General features: G+C 41.1%; 1 protein-coding gene across 2 annotated transcripts; it reads right to left on the bottom strand.

Annotated features, from left to right (window-relative positions):
• Positions 1–2,904: 2,904 nt before the first annotated feature.
• Positions 2,905–19,297, bottom strand: srpk1a (SRSF protein kinase 1a). Of its 2 annotated transcripts, none has more exons than XM_022203548.2 (16): positions 19,184–19,297; positions 18,466–18,520; positions 15,246–15,373; positions 14,028–14,136; positions 13,783–13,870; positions 13,466–13,553; positions 12,911–13,017; positions 11,782–11,947; positions 11,673–11,698; positions 11,323–11,545; positions 8,686–9,075; positions 8,409–8,509; positions 7,409–7,516; positions 7,181–7,250; positions 6,007–6,099; positions 2,905–4,282 (listed from the first exon to the last, which is right to left on the bottom strand). In XM_022203548.2, the coding sequence occupies exons 1-16, from the start codon at positions 19,194–19,196 to the stop codon at positions 4,098–4,100; spliced, it is 1,950 nt and encodes a 649-aa protein (XP_022059240.1). In that variant the 5' UTR covers positions 19,197–19,297; the 3' UTR covers positions 2,905–4,097. The 2 variants fall into 2 exon arrangements, with proteins under 2 accessions (XP_022059240.1, XP_022059239.1); XM_022203547.2 differs by lacking the exon at positions 6,007–6,099 and adding an exon at positions 4,606–4,698 and having other exon boundaries at positions 19,184–19,295.
• Positions 19,298–20,548: the final 1,251 nt, after the last annotated feature.

Below are 20,548 nucleotides of genomic sequence, written 5' to 3'. Positions count from 1 at the left end.
CCTCTGACATTTTCGACATTCTGGCAAAATGAGCAACATTACAGCCTCAGGTGATTACGAAATCATATAAGAGCTGAACAGTTAGTTTATTAAAATATAATCCCAAAGCAAAAATCACGATTTAATTCACAATCCATCCAAAATTTCAATTTTTTTACAAAAAGCAGGTTGCAAAATTATTCAACCCCTTATAACCAATGCTCGGTAAATACAAATAATTGCAGTACAACTCAAGTGCCTTACGCCTTGAATTTCTAGCTATCTATCTACCTGTATGTATACATTTTGAGGTGAAGTCATGGGTGACACATGATAAACATTGAGTAATTCTCATGTCTATAAAATGGGTTCACTTTGTGTCAACACTTGCAATACGCCTCTTGCAAGCAACATAAGACCAGAGAGATGCCCCTGAAGCTTAGAGAGCAGATAGTTGCTTTACACAAGAAAGGAAATGTGTACAAGAAGCTATCCAAGCTCTTGAATGTTCCCAGAGACACTGTTGGAAACATCATTTGAAAGTTTAAAGCCACCAGTACTGTGACTGCACTGCATGGTCGAAAAAAGAAGCTGTCGGCAAGCACACCAAGATTCTGCAGAGACAGATGGACAAGAACCCTAGGCTTACTGCCAAAGACCTGCAGAGGGATTGATGTCGTTAGAGACTCTACCTCCCGTCTACAGCGGGTCATTACAGCAAAAGGCTGCGGCACAAAGTACTAAAGATAAAACCTCATAGGGGGTTGAATGATTTTGCAACCTTTTTGTAAAAAATAAAAAAAAGTTGAAATTTTGGATGGATTGTGAATTAAACCTTGATTTTTGCTTTGGTATTTTATTTCAATAAATAACTAAACTATCTGCAAAGAAAAGCTGAAAAACTGTTTCTGAAAAATGGGAGAACATCTCTGTAGAAATGTGTGCAGCACTGGTATCCTCCATATGAAAGAGGATCTAGTCTGCCAGCAAAAATAAAGGCGAACAAATGAAGTGAAGGAAAAAAATCATCTCAGTTATGGCTGGTTTTTATTGCACTGAGTTCCTACTGTGAGGCCTATATCATTTATATAGCTAATAAACTGATTCTAATTTAGCTTAAGAGCATATATCCTACTGTTGAACTTTGGAGTAATGCAATTACTGTAATGTGATGCTGTTTTACATTATTTGACATCCAAGTGAGATTACACCGGAGTTTATTCACTTCTGTAGATAGATCAGGATCATTTCACTCTCTTAGGAACCTTCCTAAGCTAATGAATGCTGCTCAGCCATAACCCTGGTGTTGTAGGTGCTAGCTTTACCTTCATTTCTTACTGCAACATTGAATTGAAATGAGCCATGAAATTTGTTTTCCTGTGTTTTAATGCCGTCACGAATTACACCAAAGGTTTGTGGAAGTCGAATTTGATTTTTGACCTTGGAAGCAACACAATCAAACTCCAAGTTTCATTAGAGCTCCCACTCATATCTAATGAACTAGTTTTCTCCTTTTACCTTGTTAAGAAATGAGTTTTAGACTTAGCCTATAAAGGTTCAGTGTCCAAAGTAAATTACCTTTCTTCTCTCTTTTTTTTTTTCCAGAAAACCCACGATGATTACGTGGACCTGAAGGACCACAGTGATGTAGGTGCTTCAGGTGTTATGCACTACCCGCTCAAAAAATAAAGTTGCACACTCTTTTACTCGACTGCCTTCAGCTTTGAGTACGGCATTCATTCACTGTGGCATCGTTTCAATAATAAGCTTCTGCAATGTCACAGCATTTATTTCTATCCAGAGTTGCATTCATTTTTCACCAAGATCTTATTGATGATGGGAGAGTCGGACCGCTGCAAAGTCTTCTCCAGAACATCCCAAAAATTCTCAGTGGGGCTGTGGTCTGGACTCGTGTGAAAATGACGTCTAATACTCCCTGATCCACTCATTCACAGTGTGAGCCCCACGAATCCTGGCATCGTCATCTTGGAACATGTCCATACCATCAGGGAAGAAAAACTCCACTGATAGAAAGACCTGCTCATTCAGTATATTCAGCTGACCTCATTCTTTGGGAACATAACGTTGCTGAACCTGACCAACCTCAGATCATAACCCTAACCCCCTCAGGCTGGTAGACACTAGCCATGATGAGGACATCACTTCATCTGCCTCTTTTCTTACCTTGATGCCCCCATCACTCTGGAACGGGGTAAATCTGGACTCATCAACCCACATGACCTTCTTCCATTTCTCCAAAGTCGAGTCGTTAAGCCTTTTTTTCTGATTAGCCTCACTGATCAGTGGTTTTCTTAGAGCTACAGCTGTTTAGTCTCAATCTTTTGAGTTCCCTTCGTATTGTGTGTGTGGAAATGTTACTTTCACTGTTAAACATAGCCGTGAGTTCTACTGTTGATTTCCTACGATAGTACGATCATCTAAGAGTTTGTTCCAACCACATTTGTTCCTTGAAGACGATGGTTCTCCACTATCCTTCAGGTTTTAATAATGCATTTGACGGTTTTTAGCCTGATTGCAGTAGTTTCAGAAATCTCCTTAGTTTCCTTTGCTTGATGCAGGCCAATAACTTGATCCTTCTGAGACAGATTAACATACTTTCTATGACCACAAGGTATGTCTTCCAACATTTAAGAAATGAGAAGCTCCACACTTCATCAGCTAGGGTTAAATAAGTTGTTGCAGCTGAAACGTATTCACCACTGCAGTAATTGTCCAATGGAAGGTTTGTATCTATTTGTTTAGTTAAATCCAGGTGGCAACTTTTTTTTTGGTCAGGCAGTGTATTTGTACTGCTTTTTTCCGCATGTTCTGGTTTACTGATATTTACTTGCTCTTTACTGCTTCAAAAAGCCGACAACTCTCTAAATTTTAGGTCACCCAATAAATGAGTTTGAGACAATCGTGTATTGTATGAAGATCTGTTTATTGTATGGTGTGTTGTACAGTTTTGTAACTTGACAGCTCACACAGAGTCTATGTTCTTGAATCTGACGTAAATTTGTTTTTACCTAGGTCTCAACAGATAACATAGGTTACTGTGATATGATCAGTTTGGGACACCCTTACACAACATCAGATCTCACCATTTCTACGGTAAAAACAAGTGACATTATTGAACAATTGGCCATACACACAACTGAGCTCAAACACATCTTCCATACGCTTTATTAAAACACAGCTACCCAGCTAAATAATTTTAGCTAAGATATAAGATTTGTTAAAAACTGTACATAACTGTAATATACATAAAGGCAAACTCTTTGGTACAGATATATACAGTTTATTTTCACTTTTTTCCTTTAAATTGGGCTTCTGAACATTTTGTCTTGTTGAAACCTTGAAACCTGAATTGTAATAGGTGTACGAGAAAACCAGCCTCCCATGAGAATGAAAGATCTCATTATTAGAATCAACTATCCACACTAAACAGCCGGTGACGACAGATCTGTTATGACTAAATATGACCTACTTTATCAGAAAGTGGATATCTTGGTAAGAAACTAGACAGCCCATTTGAAGAAATGCTATGAACGTCACCACAGTCAGTGTAAATGTCAGCCCAGTGTGCAACTTCCTAAGCCTACTTTACAAATACAAAATGTATACCTTACATGTGTAATAGAAGATAAAATTATTCATTTAAAAAAGGAACAACACTAATGAAAACGTACGAGAAAAAAAGTGATAGCGAGTCCTTTGAAAGGGGACAAAAAAAATGACCAATAAAGGCTACATATCCTTGATTTGTTTGGGTTTTAGTGCAGGAGTGTAACAAACAAGGATGAGTCACTAGCAGTACAATGAAAGGTTTGCTTAGCTGGGTGGGCGAACGGAGCACAGCAGTCGGAGCCAACATGACCACAAAGTAATAAAAATCCACTGGATTCCTGATGTCATCACACCGAGAGAAGAACCAACGAAGGCAAAGCAAACATACACAGAAGCATTAGCTCGAGAACAAGAACGTAAGAAACTCCAAAACGACGAAACAAAAACGGAAATAAATATTCATCTGATATGCCCAAACTGGAAAGTGATCTGTTGCAGTCTCAGGAGAAGGTGGGAGGGAAGAGAGGTACAATAGCTGGAGGTCTCCACTAGAGGGCGAGCCAGGGGTGGCGCAAGCACTCTGCAGCTGTGGCTCTTTTCTCGGGGATCAGCTCCAGCATGGGAAGCAAAAAGTCGGTGAAGCACTCAGCTTCTTCACGGGGCCACTCGTATTTATCAATCAGCACCTCCAGCAGGCCCCACGGCTTCAGCTTGGTGATGTGTTTCAAATCACCTGCAGGCAAACCAGACACAGCTCTGCATCAGAGAGCAGCAGCTACATGGCACAACAACTTCCCAGGTTTTAATTCACTACAAGGCAGTTTAGTCTGCGAAAACATCACATAAATGCAACCTTAATATCATTAAACATTCAATATTTACCTTTTTTAACTGTATTCCCAAAACAGAATTGTAACATTGCATGTTGAATAATATTTCTCTTTCATTTTTACTGCAACTGAAGATGGTTTTGACTCTTACATAAGCCTTAGGACATGATCCAAAGTCTAGAGGGAAAACTCTCACTGTAATCTTGAAATGACACTTCTGTTTTACCTTTCTTGGTGAAAAAATCCTTGGAATATTTGCCAGTCATTATGAGTTTGCGTGGGACACTCCCCAGCAGCTCAATGATCAGCGCTATATGGTCTACACAGCAGACGGTCGCAAGAGGAGGAGAGGAGGAGACAGACAAGACAAACAACAGATTCATCAGACAGTGTCCCGGTCACAGGCCCACTCTGGGTGTGTGGGAGGAGGGCTGAGGGAGCCAGGAGTCGGGCCGACGGCACGCAAACATGGGCCGGATTGTTGCAGAGGACGGAGTGCACAGACCAGCGGTTAGGAAATTATCAAACAGGGCCACCGGGCAATACAAGAGAGTTTTATGATGTGTTCCAGCTCTGAATGAAGAATCAGTGGCACGAATAAAATTCATACTAGAAAGAGAGAACTCCAACATCGTACGATGAGTGGCCAGCTGCATAGGCTGAAGCCAGATATTGACCACCTCTTTCTCAGCCATTTGTGGCACTTTTTATGTGAACAAACGAAGGCAATATCAATGTGAGAAAATGTGCTACTTTTTAAATTAGCGTCTTCTTCTAATGGGATCAGTAAAAAGTATAAAATGCACATAAAACCCACTGATTTGTGGCAAATGTTTTTAAATCAGAAGTATTTCCCGTGTTTAGATAACTGTTTACATGCATTGAAGTTATTTATACAACTTAATCCTCTTTCACACTTTTATTATGTGTAAATATGGAAGTCCTGACATTTGAATCACCCTCGAAACGAATCAAAACAACAAATCCCACTCAGTATGCTGAACCATCACAAGGGTGATAGTATCAAGACTCTGTGTCATAGCTAGTCCCCTATGGATAAATTTGTTATTTTGGAATAATGAGTGTTATACATCAATTATCATATTGCTGTAAACACTAAGACTTGAACTTTTTCAGGTCCCTGACAAGGCATATTACATACACACACTTAAGCTCTGTAAATAAACCGAAAAGTTACAACAAAAGTCCACATTTTCTCTAGTTGTTTGTTCTTTCATCTAATAATTCTATTAGATAAAGTCAGACGGCTGTTGCTGAACTTTCCCTGTAGAGGACAAAGATCATGAGAATCACTTCGACAGGGATCAATAAACTATCAAGTGCCAAGCCAAGTCATCCTCAACCAAGAGAGACTGTATGAATCTGAGCCAGGCGATCTTTGGCACGACTACTGACACTGAATCAATGTCTGCTGGTTCTGTTTAAAGTAGCAGAGGTGCTTCACTTTGAAATATTGGGACTTTCATTGCTCTGTGTTGATTATTACGCCAACTGGTCTGTACACACCAACAACTCTGCTAGGTTGGAGCGTGCCGACGGAAACCTCCTTCCGTCGCCCTTCCGTCCACCTTCCCCAGAGCGAGCCGCAGACAGAGGGGTGGCGTACCTCTCTTGGTGAAGTATTCCTGTGAGTATTTCCCACTCAGAGCATAGTGACGAGGGATTTTACCGAGCAATTCAATCATGAGAGCGAGATGGTCTGGAAATGAGGCGCATCCGAAGAGGGGAGACAGAAAATCACAGAGACGTGGTTTGGAGAGGAGAGAAGATGGCAAACAGTCATGTGGAACAATGTATTAGGAACAATGGATGATGACAGCCTAGTATAACAAGAAGCACATGGATGGAATGCTGGTGTTATTTTTGGATGTCAAATCTATTACACTCATTTGAACACATGTAGGTCATTCACTTTCACATTTGAAAACAAGCAATGGATGTGAAGTCGGACTGAAAACAAGACCTTTAGAGCTAAACAACAGATTCTGATACAGGATGATCATGTAAATAAAGCAGTGCGAGAATGGAAAGCTATGGATTTATGAGCTCTTGTGCTGGAAGTGAAAAAGCCGGTTCGCAGCCGCGGGACATGCCGACACACTGAAGGTCAAATCTGAGCACATACCTGGCATGCCAAAGCAGAATCAAGACAGTACAGAGATTTCAAGCTATGCGGCAAGCCAACATCACCATAAAGACAGCATTAGGAGGAGAACGAGAAGAGTGGACAGCGACAGACGAGGAGATGAAGAGAGATCAGAGGGGAAAGGAAGAGATGGCCCCATCTCCAGCGTGGCGAAGTAGTGGTTTGAGGCGTTAAAGATAGGAAATAAGCACAGGAATGTTGGTACTCTTTATCACACGATTATTATTCTACTACATTTCTTCTAAATTTAAGATCATTCGGCTTTTCATTGCAATGGAGTACCTCATTTAAGTGTCTAAGCAAAGTGCACTGCAACTTATTGTGCAAACTGCACAATAATTTGGAGTGAATGTAAGAACTTGCCATGCATACTGTGAAACTCTTATTAGAAATGTGGGTATTTTAAATAATTTATGCTCACGAGAAAGCACCAGTGAAGGCAGATTTAACAAGATAAGCACCATGAAGCTTTTCACAGTCGCAATAACAGTTAAAAGCTACCACCACTGCTAAAGGTCCCTCATCAGTGGAGCATACATTTCAGAATTACTCAACGTAGCATTTAGGATTAATGCTGTGCAGTTAAAAGTGGATAAAACAGAGAGTAAACAGGAAGAGGAAGACCCAGCAATACCTTCATCCCTGGAATAATCTTCACCAGAATGTGGTTCAAATAAGTAGTCCCCTGTAGCAAGCTCGAAAGCCTGAGGAGACAAAACAATCACCATAAACACAGTGTGAAACCATCTGCCTACGTCTCAATAAGCCCCTCCCACTACTAGCTACACACTCGGAATGTTAGTAATCATGTTACACTATTGAGTTTTAAAATTAAAGACACACTAGTTTGACTTCCTCTCACCATGCAGGCTGTGCTCCAAATGTCAGCCGGTGTGCTGTATCCAGCACCGATGAGCACCTCTAAAGACCGGTACTGTCGCGTCTGGATGTCTTCAGTAAAGTGCTTGTGCTGGGAGAGAGATTAGAGGAAACAAATCCTATAAAACAAGATTCTATGACTTGTACGTAGCAGTAGGCCTGTCACAAAAATTACATAATCGCCTCGTTGCAATTATCTAAGCTGGCCAAGATCACTGTTCATAATTATGAGTAATTGTTTCCATTCACCTGTATAAAAACACACACAACGTCATGCATCAATCATGATTTACAAGTCATTTTCCACTGCTGAACAATAGCATAGTGTTTTATAGCTTAACCTCTAATATTCAACTGATTGCATTCCAATTCTATTGACATTAACTTTGTGGATTTAGTTCCAAACCTAAACACAACACCACCATCGTGGTTTGAGGTCAAATGAAAAACGGGAGCTCTGGAACTTAGAGGTGATTTGTCAGATTTGCAGAAAAAGAAACACTTAAATGTGCTAATAAATCTGAAAGCCTTTAATCTAAAGGCAAAAAAAGAACAGAAAAGGGGAATCATCATCGTGAGATAAGAGAATCATTATTTCTTATGGGATAATAGACAATCATTAATCACATTTTGGTGTGACAATTAAGTGCCAGCAAAGATGGCATGATCATGACAGCCCTTGGTAACAGAACCTACAATCTGTATCCTGTTACAAAGACAGAAATATTTTATACCCGACAGTAAAATATATGAGAATTACTAATGTGTGCTGACTCCACTTGCTCTGCAGAAGCCTAGAGAAATAGAGACGTGCACCACACTGCATCTGCCAATCCATTTCCAAACTGAAATCAATATTTCATATAAGAGCTGGAAAACTGAAGCATTTCTATTTTGGAAGCGAGATGACACTGGATGTGACCCTAACTGTAAGGCTTCATCTCTAATCAGGAAATCCCACAGGCCATTAACAGAGTACTCACCACCCAGCAGGCGTTTCCCAAATCAGCAATCTTGACCTTGATCTTGTCTGAATTGAGCGGCTCAAGGGGGTTAACTAGCAAGGATCCTGCTGTTAGTTTGTCTATATCAGGACAAAGAGAGAACACAGAGAGAAGGATAAAAGATAAGTCCAACAATCAATATTTCAAAGTTCACATGGCTGAGGAGTCTGTTAGACTTTAAGACAAGCCCAGCCAAAGTAAAAAGCCTCCCAGAAAACCTCATCACAGTTTGATGTCCTGATTTTGGCTGACTGACCATTTCTCAGGCTTTCTTGGGTTCCATAAGGACAGTCGGCTTCGTCCTCTCCCTCTCCCTGCAAAATGCTTTGTTCCAGCTCTCCCTCCTCCAGCCCAGCAGGAAGGCATCTCTCAGCGACTCCACTGCTGTGAGCCCCCCGGCCTTCAGTCTCAGAGTCCAGCTCATTGAAAGCTGTGGAGTCCACACCGTTACACATGGAGTGGACGGGGGACTCCTTGTGTTGCTCCTCTGCAGTCGTACATTTCTCTGTCGACTCCGCGTTGCCGTTGTGTTGGTCTTCATCTCTCCATTGAGACTGTGTCTGCTCCACCTCCACATGGCCGTTACAGTTCACCTCCGACAGCCCCTCTGGTCCCACCCTCAGGAGATCTGCATTCACACTGCTCTCTGAAAGCATTAGGACAACAGAGATACAAATCATTTTTAAATGACTCATACCAGAGCAGGGCTACAGACTGCAACCAAATGTTTGCATATACGACTGATATTTGAGTGTACGAGGTAAAATTTCAAGTGGTCACATTCGTGGGAATGAATGATCATCATGAAGCTGTTTTGTTGTCGCTTTAACCAGCAAAGGCAGCTACTGCGTCAGCCATAGTGGTAGAAAACATCATTTTTATTTCTTCCGTGGCTCTGTCAGTCTGTTCCTGCCTGATGTGTTATGTAGCTGTTGTGCGTTCCTCAACCAAAATTGAGGAAAGAGGAAGCAGAAAGGGAGAGGTCCGAGTCAGACACCTGATGATCAAACTGCAGGCAGGAAGACATTGAACCGGTGAGCTAGCCAGTTACAATGGTTGGCTCAGCAGCAGGGCTGCAAAATCAAATAATCAGTTATCACAATCATGAGTTAAGCTTCTAACCACTATACGAAAACAATTAACTGCAGTGTTTACATTCAAAAATGGACTCTGCTCACAAAAGGCACAGCACACTTATGAGTGCTGTTTTCTCTGCTCATAGAGAACAGCATGTGTGGATGAAATCAGATTAGAAAACTTAATCTCCCTCCTTTCAAACTATGTTTTCCTCAAATAACTGTCAGACCACACCGCAGCCATCTACCACAGCCTGCACTGTGAGAATTCAGGGAGCATCTGTAAAATGTAGTGTCTATTGATAACCAAGTGTTCATGAATTTTATGGAAATTTTGGTGATATTTTTCCTAAACTTTTATGGGAATTTCCCTGCTATTTATGGGAAAGTAATTCTTCCACATCGTCTCAGTCTTTCCATGCCTGACGTGTAAACAGACAATTTCATTGTTACTGTGAACCAATGACAAAACGATCTACAGCTGATTATGTTAAAAACAGTGAAGAGAGAGGAGGAGGTCCGACACCCACATTATGATAAAAGTGTTCAGGTGCAGGAAGGGAAATCTCAACTGAGTCGGTTACGAAGAAAAAGTAGCCCCCACATTCAGTGTTGACTCAAATATTAACAGAAACTTTGACTACAAAAACACGATTGACTGCTGTGTTGGCATTTAGAATGTGGTCCGCTCATACAAAACACAGCTAACAGAAAACAGCACAGTCGATAAAAATCACTGTTTCAACTTGGGTAAATCTGTGTAGAAGCTCCTTTCACTGTTTTCCAACAAACTTCTGGTCGCACACCTGTCAGAGCTGATGCTCTGCAGCCGCCTGGCAGCATCAACAGTAGCCAGCATGTGAGGCATTTAGGGAACATCTGTAAAATGCAGCATTTACTGATAAGCAGATGTTCAGTGTTTAGCCTGTGCCCAGTTCATGACTGAGATCACAAGAGGACTGGTGACAAAATAAATGTATTTTCAGATTAAAACCTTTCACAAATATTAGTGGTGCAACGGATTACTAAACTCACGGATCGGATCGGTCCTCGGATCAAGAGTCACGGATCGGATCATTTTTCGGATCATCAAAAAGCAAAAAAAAAAACAACAACAAATAAATAAACATACATTTGTCTGTTTATCATTAGATGTCACTTCAAACGTGTGGATGTGTTTCCACTGACATATGGCTTTCTTATGCCACAGTGCCTACACACCATCGTGGTTTTGTCCACTGACCTCTTTCCTTCGTCGTCATATTTGACAGGGAAACCAAAATGCTCCCATAGAGGGGATTTAAGTGTCACGGGGTGTTCAAGCTGCTCCTTTCCTCCGCTCGCCATGTCTGCTCTCTTCCTTTCTCCGCTCGCCACAAGCTGCGTGCGGACGGAGCACAACTTTTTTTTTTTTCCAGAAATCGATCCGAGGGTCACGTGTGTGCCGAACCAATGACGTCGATCCGAACGGATCACGGATCAATTATGATCCATTGCACCACTAACAAATATGAAGCCTTGTATCACTGAAAGTCAATGCAGCATAACTAAGCTATGCAAAAACAGCTGTTGTTCAGTACACAAGGTGGATTAATAGCTGTGGCAAGGCTAGACCAAAATAAGGAAGTGGGGTGATGAAATAATCTGCTGCTGCGACCAATCAAAAAAAAGTTGGTGGCATCAGTGCTACCAGTGGAAAAGCTAGTCTGGAGCCCTACAGACATTTGATTACTGTCTAGCAACCATGGCAGAACTTAGACTGACAGCAATAAAAACTAGGAAGCAGACATTTCTCTCCACTGATGTTAGCCTCTTACCCTCTGTCTCCTCGTTTCCTAGCTCCTGGAGAGACACCTGTCTGAGAGGAGCACAAGCCCGTCCCTTTGGAGATTGTGGTTCGTCATCTTCATCATCCTCCTCTCGTGGCTCTGTGGTCTTTTCCATCTCCTCCAAGTCCAAGATGCACTTTTCCAGCAGCTCCGCCTGACGCTTTTGCTTCTTTTTTAACTTCTTCTTCTTGTTCTTGGACATTTTTACGGTCTGTCAGAGATGAATAAAGGAAAAAATGGCACCCTTATTGATTTGTGGGGCTGCTTCATAAGTGTGTCACACTGAAATACGGGAAGCTGACGTCCTGTGCAAAAAGTAAATAATAAAGGGTGTGTACCTGTTTTGGAGCCGGAGCTGTGCTGACTGAAAAGAGAACATCGGGTGAGTACAAACTGTTATCAAACTGCCTTAATGAATGCATATATGAATGTGTACAGGGCTCATACTTGCTGAACCGGAGGGAGGAGGCGCCCCAGCCCTCTGCCACTCCGTGGCTTCAGCTGCTAGCTTCCGGACATAAGGCTCGTCAACACTCATCAGGATATTCTCTGGCTTGATGTCTGTGTGGATGATCTGACACTTTGTGTGCAGGTAGTCCAGGCCCTGGAGAACCTAAAAAATAAATGAAAAATCATAAATCTGATTATCTGAGTGCAAGGGCTAATTGATCTCCTCAAACGGAACTAGGCACCTCTTCAAATTTAGCAGTCCATTCTCAAAGTTTTTCAGTTTTACACACAGTTAAAATGGATGAAATAACATCTGACACACGTCTCAAAATAACAGAAATCCAAACAACATAGAGCTAAAATAAAAATAGAATCCATGTAAATTGTTACACTGTAGAAGATAGCCAATGTAAAATCATTAATTGAGACATAAGGTACACTTTTATCACTGTGGAGCTTTGCAATATATGTTTTAAACAGGACTATGGGACTATTACATAAGATCGATCAACCACTACATTCAAGCCCTTACTAACAAAATCACACAATGCAGATTTATTCTATTAATAAATCTCTCTGAATGTCACAGTGACTGTGAGTTTTGAGTCTGGTGTTTGCAGGAACATTCCCGCTGTGGTGCACCAGCAGCATTTTATGTGAACCAGCAATGACTTGCTTGCCAGAGCTGAAAAAGGGAGCAACCATGGCTACAGAAATAGAGCAGGCATAAACATAAACATAGGAAGCATCCAAGAACAGCTTCTGATGTTCTAAATAAAAAAAGGAAACGCAGTGTTTGGAGGAAGGATCAGAGTCTAAATAAAAAAGCAATCGAGGCATAAGTCACAGGCAGACGTCGACAGTGTTTGAGTGGTTAATCTCAGGGGTACACAGAAGTTTTACACTAGAGGTTTAGTCAGTTTTTGTCCCATAATGACAACATTTGTGTCATTTTACATCTGTTATACTGGTTTGCCTTAGTTACTGTTTATGAGCTCAGTTATCACAACATGCTTTGCCCTGACTGGTTTCCACCTTGAGGCTACATAACCTTTGTAAGATACCGTGAGTGACAGATGAGCATTCATCATGAGTCATCAAGGTATGACTGTGGGTCTCGTGTTACCTGTCTTATGATGCTCTTCACACAAGGCAGGGGCAGTCCTTGGTAATTGGACTTTATTATCCATTTTAATAGGTGATGCCCCAGCACCTCAAACACCATGCAGACATCTGAAGATCACAGAAGTTAAGATAAAAATACTGCAGTGCAAATACAGCAAAATGGAAAACCCATTAGGACTGAAGTACTTAGTGGCCATGTGGTCATTCACCTACATGAGGAGGAGCATTATTTCTGCTGACGAGAGGGCAGGTCATAGGAGTGCAAACACTATCCTGTTGTCAAGGCCTCTCATATTACAGCTATAGCTGTCTCTGGGGCATTCAGGGGATCGTACATAGCCAATGTGTTGTGATAGGTAGAGGTCCGTTTGGGACGCACAAGGTTCCATTATGACACCCATCACCTGTTGTTTACTTCGTACATGCATACTCCTTTTTAACTCAATTTGACACCAGCGGTGGCTTCAGTCTTTCCAGTAGGAAGCAATTTAATTGATCAAATCTGACTCATGAACAAGATCAGGGAGCATTAGTAACATTTGGCTGGGAAGGATACGAGTTCCATTGACACCAGAGATCTTGAAGTCGTCCAGCAGCTGGACCACCATCTCACGGTTGGGATCATTGGGGTCTGAGTTTCTAACCTGGAAGACAAGTAGGAATGCATTACAAATAATCTGGATTTACATCTACTAATGTTAAATTGGACCAGGATTGGCACATTGCACTACTGTTTTAACACATATGCAACCCAACTATGATGACTGCATCTGCACTGATGTCATGAGTATAAATGTGTGCATATTTACAGTGCATTCTGATCTGAGTATCTTAAAATAACACCTTCTGTGAGCGATGAACTCGGCTACTTACAGATCTAAGGAGTTTGATCTCATCTACTGCCGTCTCCGTGTAGTGCTCTGCACTCTTCACCACTTTCATTGCAACGAACCTCTTCACCCTGCAACCACAGAGAAGTCACATTTGCTAACAGGAAGCACTCTACCAGGTCCTACCACAACAGTCTCAGAGCCAGCTGCTATTGTATCCGTTATCCAGCATCAAGACTCAAAAACAAAACAGTGCAATGAGAATATACAGGAAAGTTTTTCTCATACTGGATGTCCCAGGCCAGCCACACGGTGGAGAAGTGTCCCCAGCCAAGTTTCCGGATTACATGGTATTTTCCATTGTAAAGGTCTCCCACTTTCACATGGTGGTAGCCACCTAGATGACAAGAAAATGAATGTTGATAAGACAGTTTAAAAACTAGAGTCCATTTGTATGTGCAGCCTAATGAAGGCAGTGTGTAAGGTTCGCAGTCTGATTAGAGGACACATCACTCCGCGGCGAGACGGCAGATGAATCGCGCATGCGCAGTCACTACAGATCCCATCCAGACTTACGGAGCGGGATATAAACGAAAATGTTTCTTCTCTGTCATACGAAAATAAACCACAGCATTTAGCCTCTAGTACAAAAAACATATTTTGGGTGTTTTATACTCACTTTTTGGTTTCTTCCACAACATTATTCCTCTCTCCTACAACACTGATTACAATTACATGCAAACTGGGAAATATGCAAATTAGGCGATGACGTCATTTAGCGACTTCTAGCGACTTTCCTTACTGAGGAGTTGGCAACACGCAGTCAGCCCAGTGCAACTGTGACTCAGGAAGCACCAGACCAGCAGCTGGAAGCAGAAGACCAGCAGCAGGAAGCTGCTCAGGAAGATATTGATGAGGAGGAGGAGGAGGAAGTTCAATGGCAAGAGGAAGGCATGGAGGATGATGTTGATGAGGGGTTTCTGGATGATTCCGACCCAGAAATGACTGAGGAAGATGTCGTTGCTGGGCTATAGAGACTGGCACAATTTGAAGATGTTGATGAGTTGATGTAGATGGACATCTAGTTCAACTAAGCTGTGATTGTAAAGACGAATAGAGACTGGGTTTTTTTTGTAATGAGAGACTGATTATTTCGATTCTAATGGTAAGCAGGTTGTAAGAGAAGAGCTCATTAACAGAAATTGACTTCCTGAGAAGTTATATTTATTTTTTATTTTATGTAAACAACGCGAAGTACGGGCCACTAGTTTTTTGTATGGGCTACCAGAAATTTAGATTTGGCAGGAGTTGGTGGCCCGTATTTTCCTGTACAGGCCACCAGAGATTTTGACGAAGCTTACACACTGTTAAGGGCATACTCTGATTATTGCAACCATCATGTAAAAACCTTCACAATTTAGCTTACTATTGTGAGCACAAAATTAGCATGAATCAGTTACTGGGCAAGTTTTACACTGAAAATTAATTAAGTAAGTTGGGACTTGCCTTTGCAGTAGTCGTTGGGGTCCTCCTGCTCCTCATCATCAGAGCCGAGAATCTCTTCAGGTTCCTCCGGTTCCTGAGGCGAGGCTTCCAGCTGGGGTGGCTGCCGAGATCTGGGATTGGCTGGCTGCCTGATGGACAAACACACCATCCATCACAGACTTCATTACACATGTTCTTTTCTTCCCTGACTTCATACCTTTCAGTGACAACCTTCACTGTCAGAACAATTACCTGCTGTGTAAATAAGTATATATAAAATGTTGAGCTTAGAGTTTGTTAACAGTAAAACTTAACCACACCTAAATCCTGCTTAATGCATTGCTGCTAACTGTTCCCAAAACAAAACCATAAAGTAGCAGCAACCGGCATCGTTCACACACGGGAGCTCCACTGGCCAGACAACAGACCTTTAAAAGTGTGACAGGCTGTTAATTTGAATCATGTCCCCTGGAAACTAAGTTGGGAGGTTTGGTGTTCCTGGCTTAAGAGACTTGGTTTGACCTTGATGTCAACAAAAGAAAGATTTGTAAGGATCTGCCCTAGTCTAACTAACTGAGCTGAAAATGTAGTTTTATTTAAACTAATTAACTTTAACAGCAGCTCAAACAAATAGAAAAGCAAGGCCAGAACTAATCTGAAAGATTGGTGTTTAAAACAATCAGTTATCAGTTCATGCTAACTGAAAACAACAACTGCACTTAAACTTGTATTATTTGTTAATACTGGAGATGAAAAGAGGATGTCCCTATCAAAACCCTTCCTACCACAATACACCCACACTTCTCCTTCCACACACAATGCATATGCAAAGTACAGGAAAGCATTAGAGAAATCAAAGAATTTAAAAAAAAAACAGAGTTACCCCACTTTTTTATCTGTAGCACGCAGAAAAATATCAAAGCTACTGAATCAGAATTTCAGTATTGGGAAATTACAACATGGGGCACGAAAACTGCGTCTGCATTGAAAGGAGAAAAAAATAAAGACTTTATCTGTGTGTGCAGATTGTCAGACTACTGAAGCACTTAAAACATATGCTTCATCTTCATGAAAAAGATTAGAGTGCAAGCCTGACTGTAATTGCGTCCCAAAATTACACAGCTGTTCAGTCATAGAGTCAAACTGTCAGATGTGAGAGGAGCAGCAGACCAAGTCACAGAAGACTGGACAAAAAACTAGAAAGTAATACAAAAAAAGAAGGTTTTGTACATTATCATAGCTAAATAATGTGTTCTAAACAATATCGTGGTACATGGAAGAATATCTGTGTTTATTAAATATGTTATCTATACATCACTGCATGCAAAATTTGTATTTGTTGTTGTTTTAACTGTAATTCCAGCTTATTGATCAAAGTCAACGTAACTTAACGACAGGATGAACCTACAGTAAGTGTACGTTTTCAGCATATAATGTAAATGCTTTAAGAGTTATACAGCAGGGGGGCTGCAGCTTTTTTAATGAGAATATATAATTTTAGGTTTCATCAAATTAGCAAGAGAATTCTTTAAATGTGAAATAAATATATCACTTACGCTATTTCAATCAAGTGAAACAGGCTATTTTTTATAGCTACTGAGCAGAATCAAAAACAGATTGAGATGTACAGCTGCTGACATCCTGAATCACAGAATGATATGTATGTATATATATATATAGAGAGAGAGAAATATATATTCATACGTGTGTGTGTGTGTGTGTGTGTGTGTGTGTGTGTGTGTGTGTGTGTACATTTCAGTGCCTAGTATTAACTTGAAAGCCAAGCAGCCTGATGTTACTTCCCCCACAGTGGAGATTACAGCTGATCATCTATATGGGAGCCAAGAGAGCTCAGATCACATTCAAGTAAATTCCTAAAACTGGGCTGAAGTGTTTCCTAAATGGGCTTCTGGTTTCCACATAATCTGCAACCTATTTCTCTGCGTCTGACACGGATATCTGAAGCCGTGCACATTTGTGCACCGATGACAAAACAAAACAAACAGCTTCAATTAATTACTGAATTATTCAGATTTTTGATGATGCTTTTCCCTTCGCTACTGCTGCATTACTGCAATTCTGGAAATTAATTCACACATTTAGAAATGCACATTATTCTTCTCGATTCTCATACTCAGTAAAGAAACCTTCATTAACTATTAAAGAATCAAGACAGAGAAAAATAAAAGCATTACTGCAATGCAATTCCCCACAAATAATGTAAAAAAAAATTAAAAAACACAAAACATGGATCGAACACTGTGTGGGTGCTATCGATTTTCGCTGGAGCTCATTATTTTAAGTGTGAAGAGAACTCTATGCTTCAACACCTAAGTTATTCTGATTTATATTTTCCTTCAGTGTAGCATTACATTGACATTTAGCACAAGCAATGATTCATAACCTTAACCAGTCCACTCCACTATGTCCTCAACGTGACTGCTCTTCTATACTGCGCTCAGTATGCAAGGATGACTGTGGCATGCAACGGCAGGGTGTGCAGTTATATTTAGTTTCTTAATATCACATGATTCTTTACGCCTAATGGACGTGCCCATTTCAGCCACGAAGAAAACACTGTCAGGAGGTGAGTATTCACAACAGCACTGTTTTCACTGAAACACCATGCTTCGGTGGGCTGATGTGGGCTTCTTCATTCCCTTGTTTTAAATATAGCACGGGCTGTTATGTAACACTCCGGAGGATGCCACTAGTGCAGGCATGATTAGTAGATTGTTAGGTACACCAAAACAATCAGGACTGAAGATCAACACTTGAGTGGTTTGTTTTCAGTTCAAAGCGTTGCATTATTGTAATATAATCATTCATAAGTATTTTCATAGTAGGACATAGTCTTCGTGCAATCAAATCAGGCACTGCATACTGCACATTATAAACGGACAGCTTACAATGTATCTCCTACTAAAATAACTGTCCACACCTTTATGGAAGCTAACCAAGCGTGCTCAATCTCCTGATTCTTTTGAGATAAGATAAATCTGACTTTTACTCCTTAAACTCTGCAGCGTGCACGGACCAAACTAAAGTATGAGAATATGCATGCTGTCAAGGACCATGTGACAGTTTTGCATCTTGAAGTCAGGACAATGCAGAGACAGCACGTGTGTGAAACGGCAACAAACAACATTTGACTGAGTCAGGCTGATAAAATGCATGCTTGTGTGACGCTGTCCTGCACAACACGGAGAGACGACGAGGCTGACATGGAGAAAAGACTCACTTTTTGATGGTCTTCTTTGCTTTCGCCCTCTTCTTCCTAGCTTGGATTGCCAGAACTGAAAAGAAACCAGAGACATTATTTTTGCCATTGTCTGGTTGCCTTTTGATCTCCAGCTGACACTCGAGACAAAAAAGGATGAAACAGTCTGCGGAAAGTACACAACTACCTCACCCCATAGCTCATAAACCCGGTGTTTGTGCGTTGTATAATGCCATGTTTGCAACTACCAGGATCTAAATCATGATTGCAGCACATACGTTGGTCTGACAGATACCCAGTTTGATATTGGAGCCCATCCAATGTTAACTTACATCACTAAGCTACCCACCTAGGTAACCGCTCCTTTAAAACACGGTAGTGTGACATGAAGTAATTTCAGACAGGTCAGTGGACGGCTGGTTGCTTCAATAGAAGCGACATTATCTCCTGACTACTGTTGCTGGTGTTTTAGGCTGTCTTTTAAATGGACGGGGCCACAAACCCCGTATCTAGCTAATCCTGACATGTCCCATTGAGGCTAAAGCTAATGTCTAGAAAGCTAACGTAGCTCGCTCCGGCTCAGTGCGTGACAGACGCGTTCAATTAAACCAGCCTCTGAATGCATGCAGCTCGGCTAAAATTCAAATTTGCGGCTGCGTAGGAGCACAAGCGGTGCTGCCAACACAAACACGGGCTAACATTGTTCACACAGCGTGCGGCGTGTCGCGTAAAGATTTACCTTTCCTCTCCATGTCGGCTGGATTCGTAGCCTAGCCGTTAGCTACACCACCAGTGATCGAATGTTCCACGCATGCGCACTCGGTCGTTGTGCTCAAAGGGAGCTTCCCCAATGACGTCTGCACCTGAGCATCAAACCGTTTTTATGGATTTTACTACACTGAGCCTGAAGGCTGCAAAGATACCGATCTAGCTTATAAAGAAGCATTTTATCTCTTGTCTCTGATTGGACTGAGAACTCATGTTTGAACCTTTTACTTCCTTTTACTGCGTGGCAAAGGCTAGTACTGCTGGCAGGTGCTTCAACAGCGTTTAATGATCTGCCTGATTGGTGAGGTGATTAAATGCTTGGTGGTTAAACGTTATAATTAAGCAAGCACATGAAGGACGGATTACATTTTTATGTTCATGACAATAAATTGTAAAAGCAATCACAGGGTAAAATGGACAAGATCTATGCTAGAGACTGGACACTTGAGGCTGGTATCAATAAATATTTGACATTTTACAATCTGATAAAAACAGTCTCTAAATGGACAACACAATTTTACAGATAAGACCCGTGCAACCATGCAGGCTACTTATATAGACATCCTGAATCACATAAGACAACTGCAGAGAACTATGTACATAAACAAGAAACAGAGTGAAGAATAAACATAAAAAATATGCGATAAATTGAAATTACAAAGTTACATGAAGTGCAATATCCCAACCCAGTCAGTGCCTGTGTAAGGTATTCACTCCTTTTGAAAGTTTTCTCCTTTCATTGCTTTTCAAAATTGAATGAGGGGCAATATAATTTTGAATTAACAACAGCTTTCCTCAAAATAACAGACAATAAATGTAAACAATAAAACCTATCATAAATAGTGACCGTCTTCAAGTTAGTATTCATTAGATGCAACTTTAGCTGAACTTGCAGCATTGAGCCTGTGTGGACAGATCTCAGTCCATTCTTGCTCATCTGAACACTGCAGTTTTACCCCATTCTTCTTTGTAAAACTGCCACATTGTTCAGGGATTGAGAGTGAACAGCTCTTTTCAAATCCACCAGTTTGATTAAGGTCTGAGCTCTGACTCAGCCACTCAAGAACATTCACCTTATCTTTAAAGCACTCCTGTGTAGCTAGAACTGTATGCTTTCTTTGTTTTTTGCTGGAAAACAAATCTTCTCTTAGGTCATAGTTCTCTTGCATCTTACATCAGGCTGTCTTCCAGGATTTCCCTATACTTTGCAGCATTTATTTACCCTCTACATCTGCAAGCACTTCAGGTCTTGCTGCCAATTAGCATCTTCCCGTGATGATGCTGCCACCACCATGCTTCACAGTGAGGATGATGTGTTGATGTAGTGTTCGGTTTC

Source organism: Acanthochromis polyacanthus, chromosome 6 (genome assembly GCF_021347895.1).
Source record: "Acanthochromis polyacanthus isolate Apoly-LR-REF ecotype Palm Island chromosome 6, KAUST_Apoly_ChrSc, whole genome shotgun sequence".
Classification (NCBI taxonomy): domain Eukaryota; kingdom Metazoa; phylum Chordata; class Actinopteri; family Pomacentridae; genus Acanthochromis; species Acanthochromis polyacanthus.
This window is presented reverse-complemented; position numbering and strand designations above follow the sequence as displayed.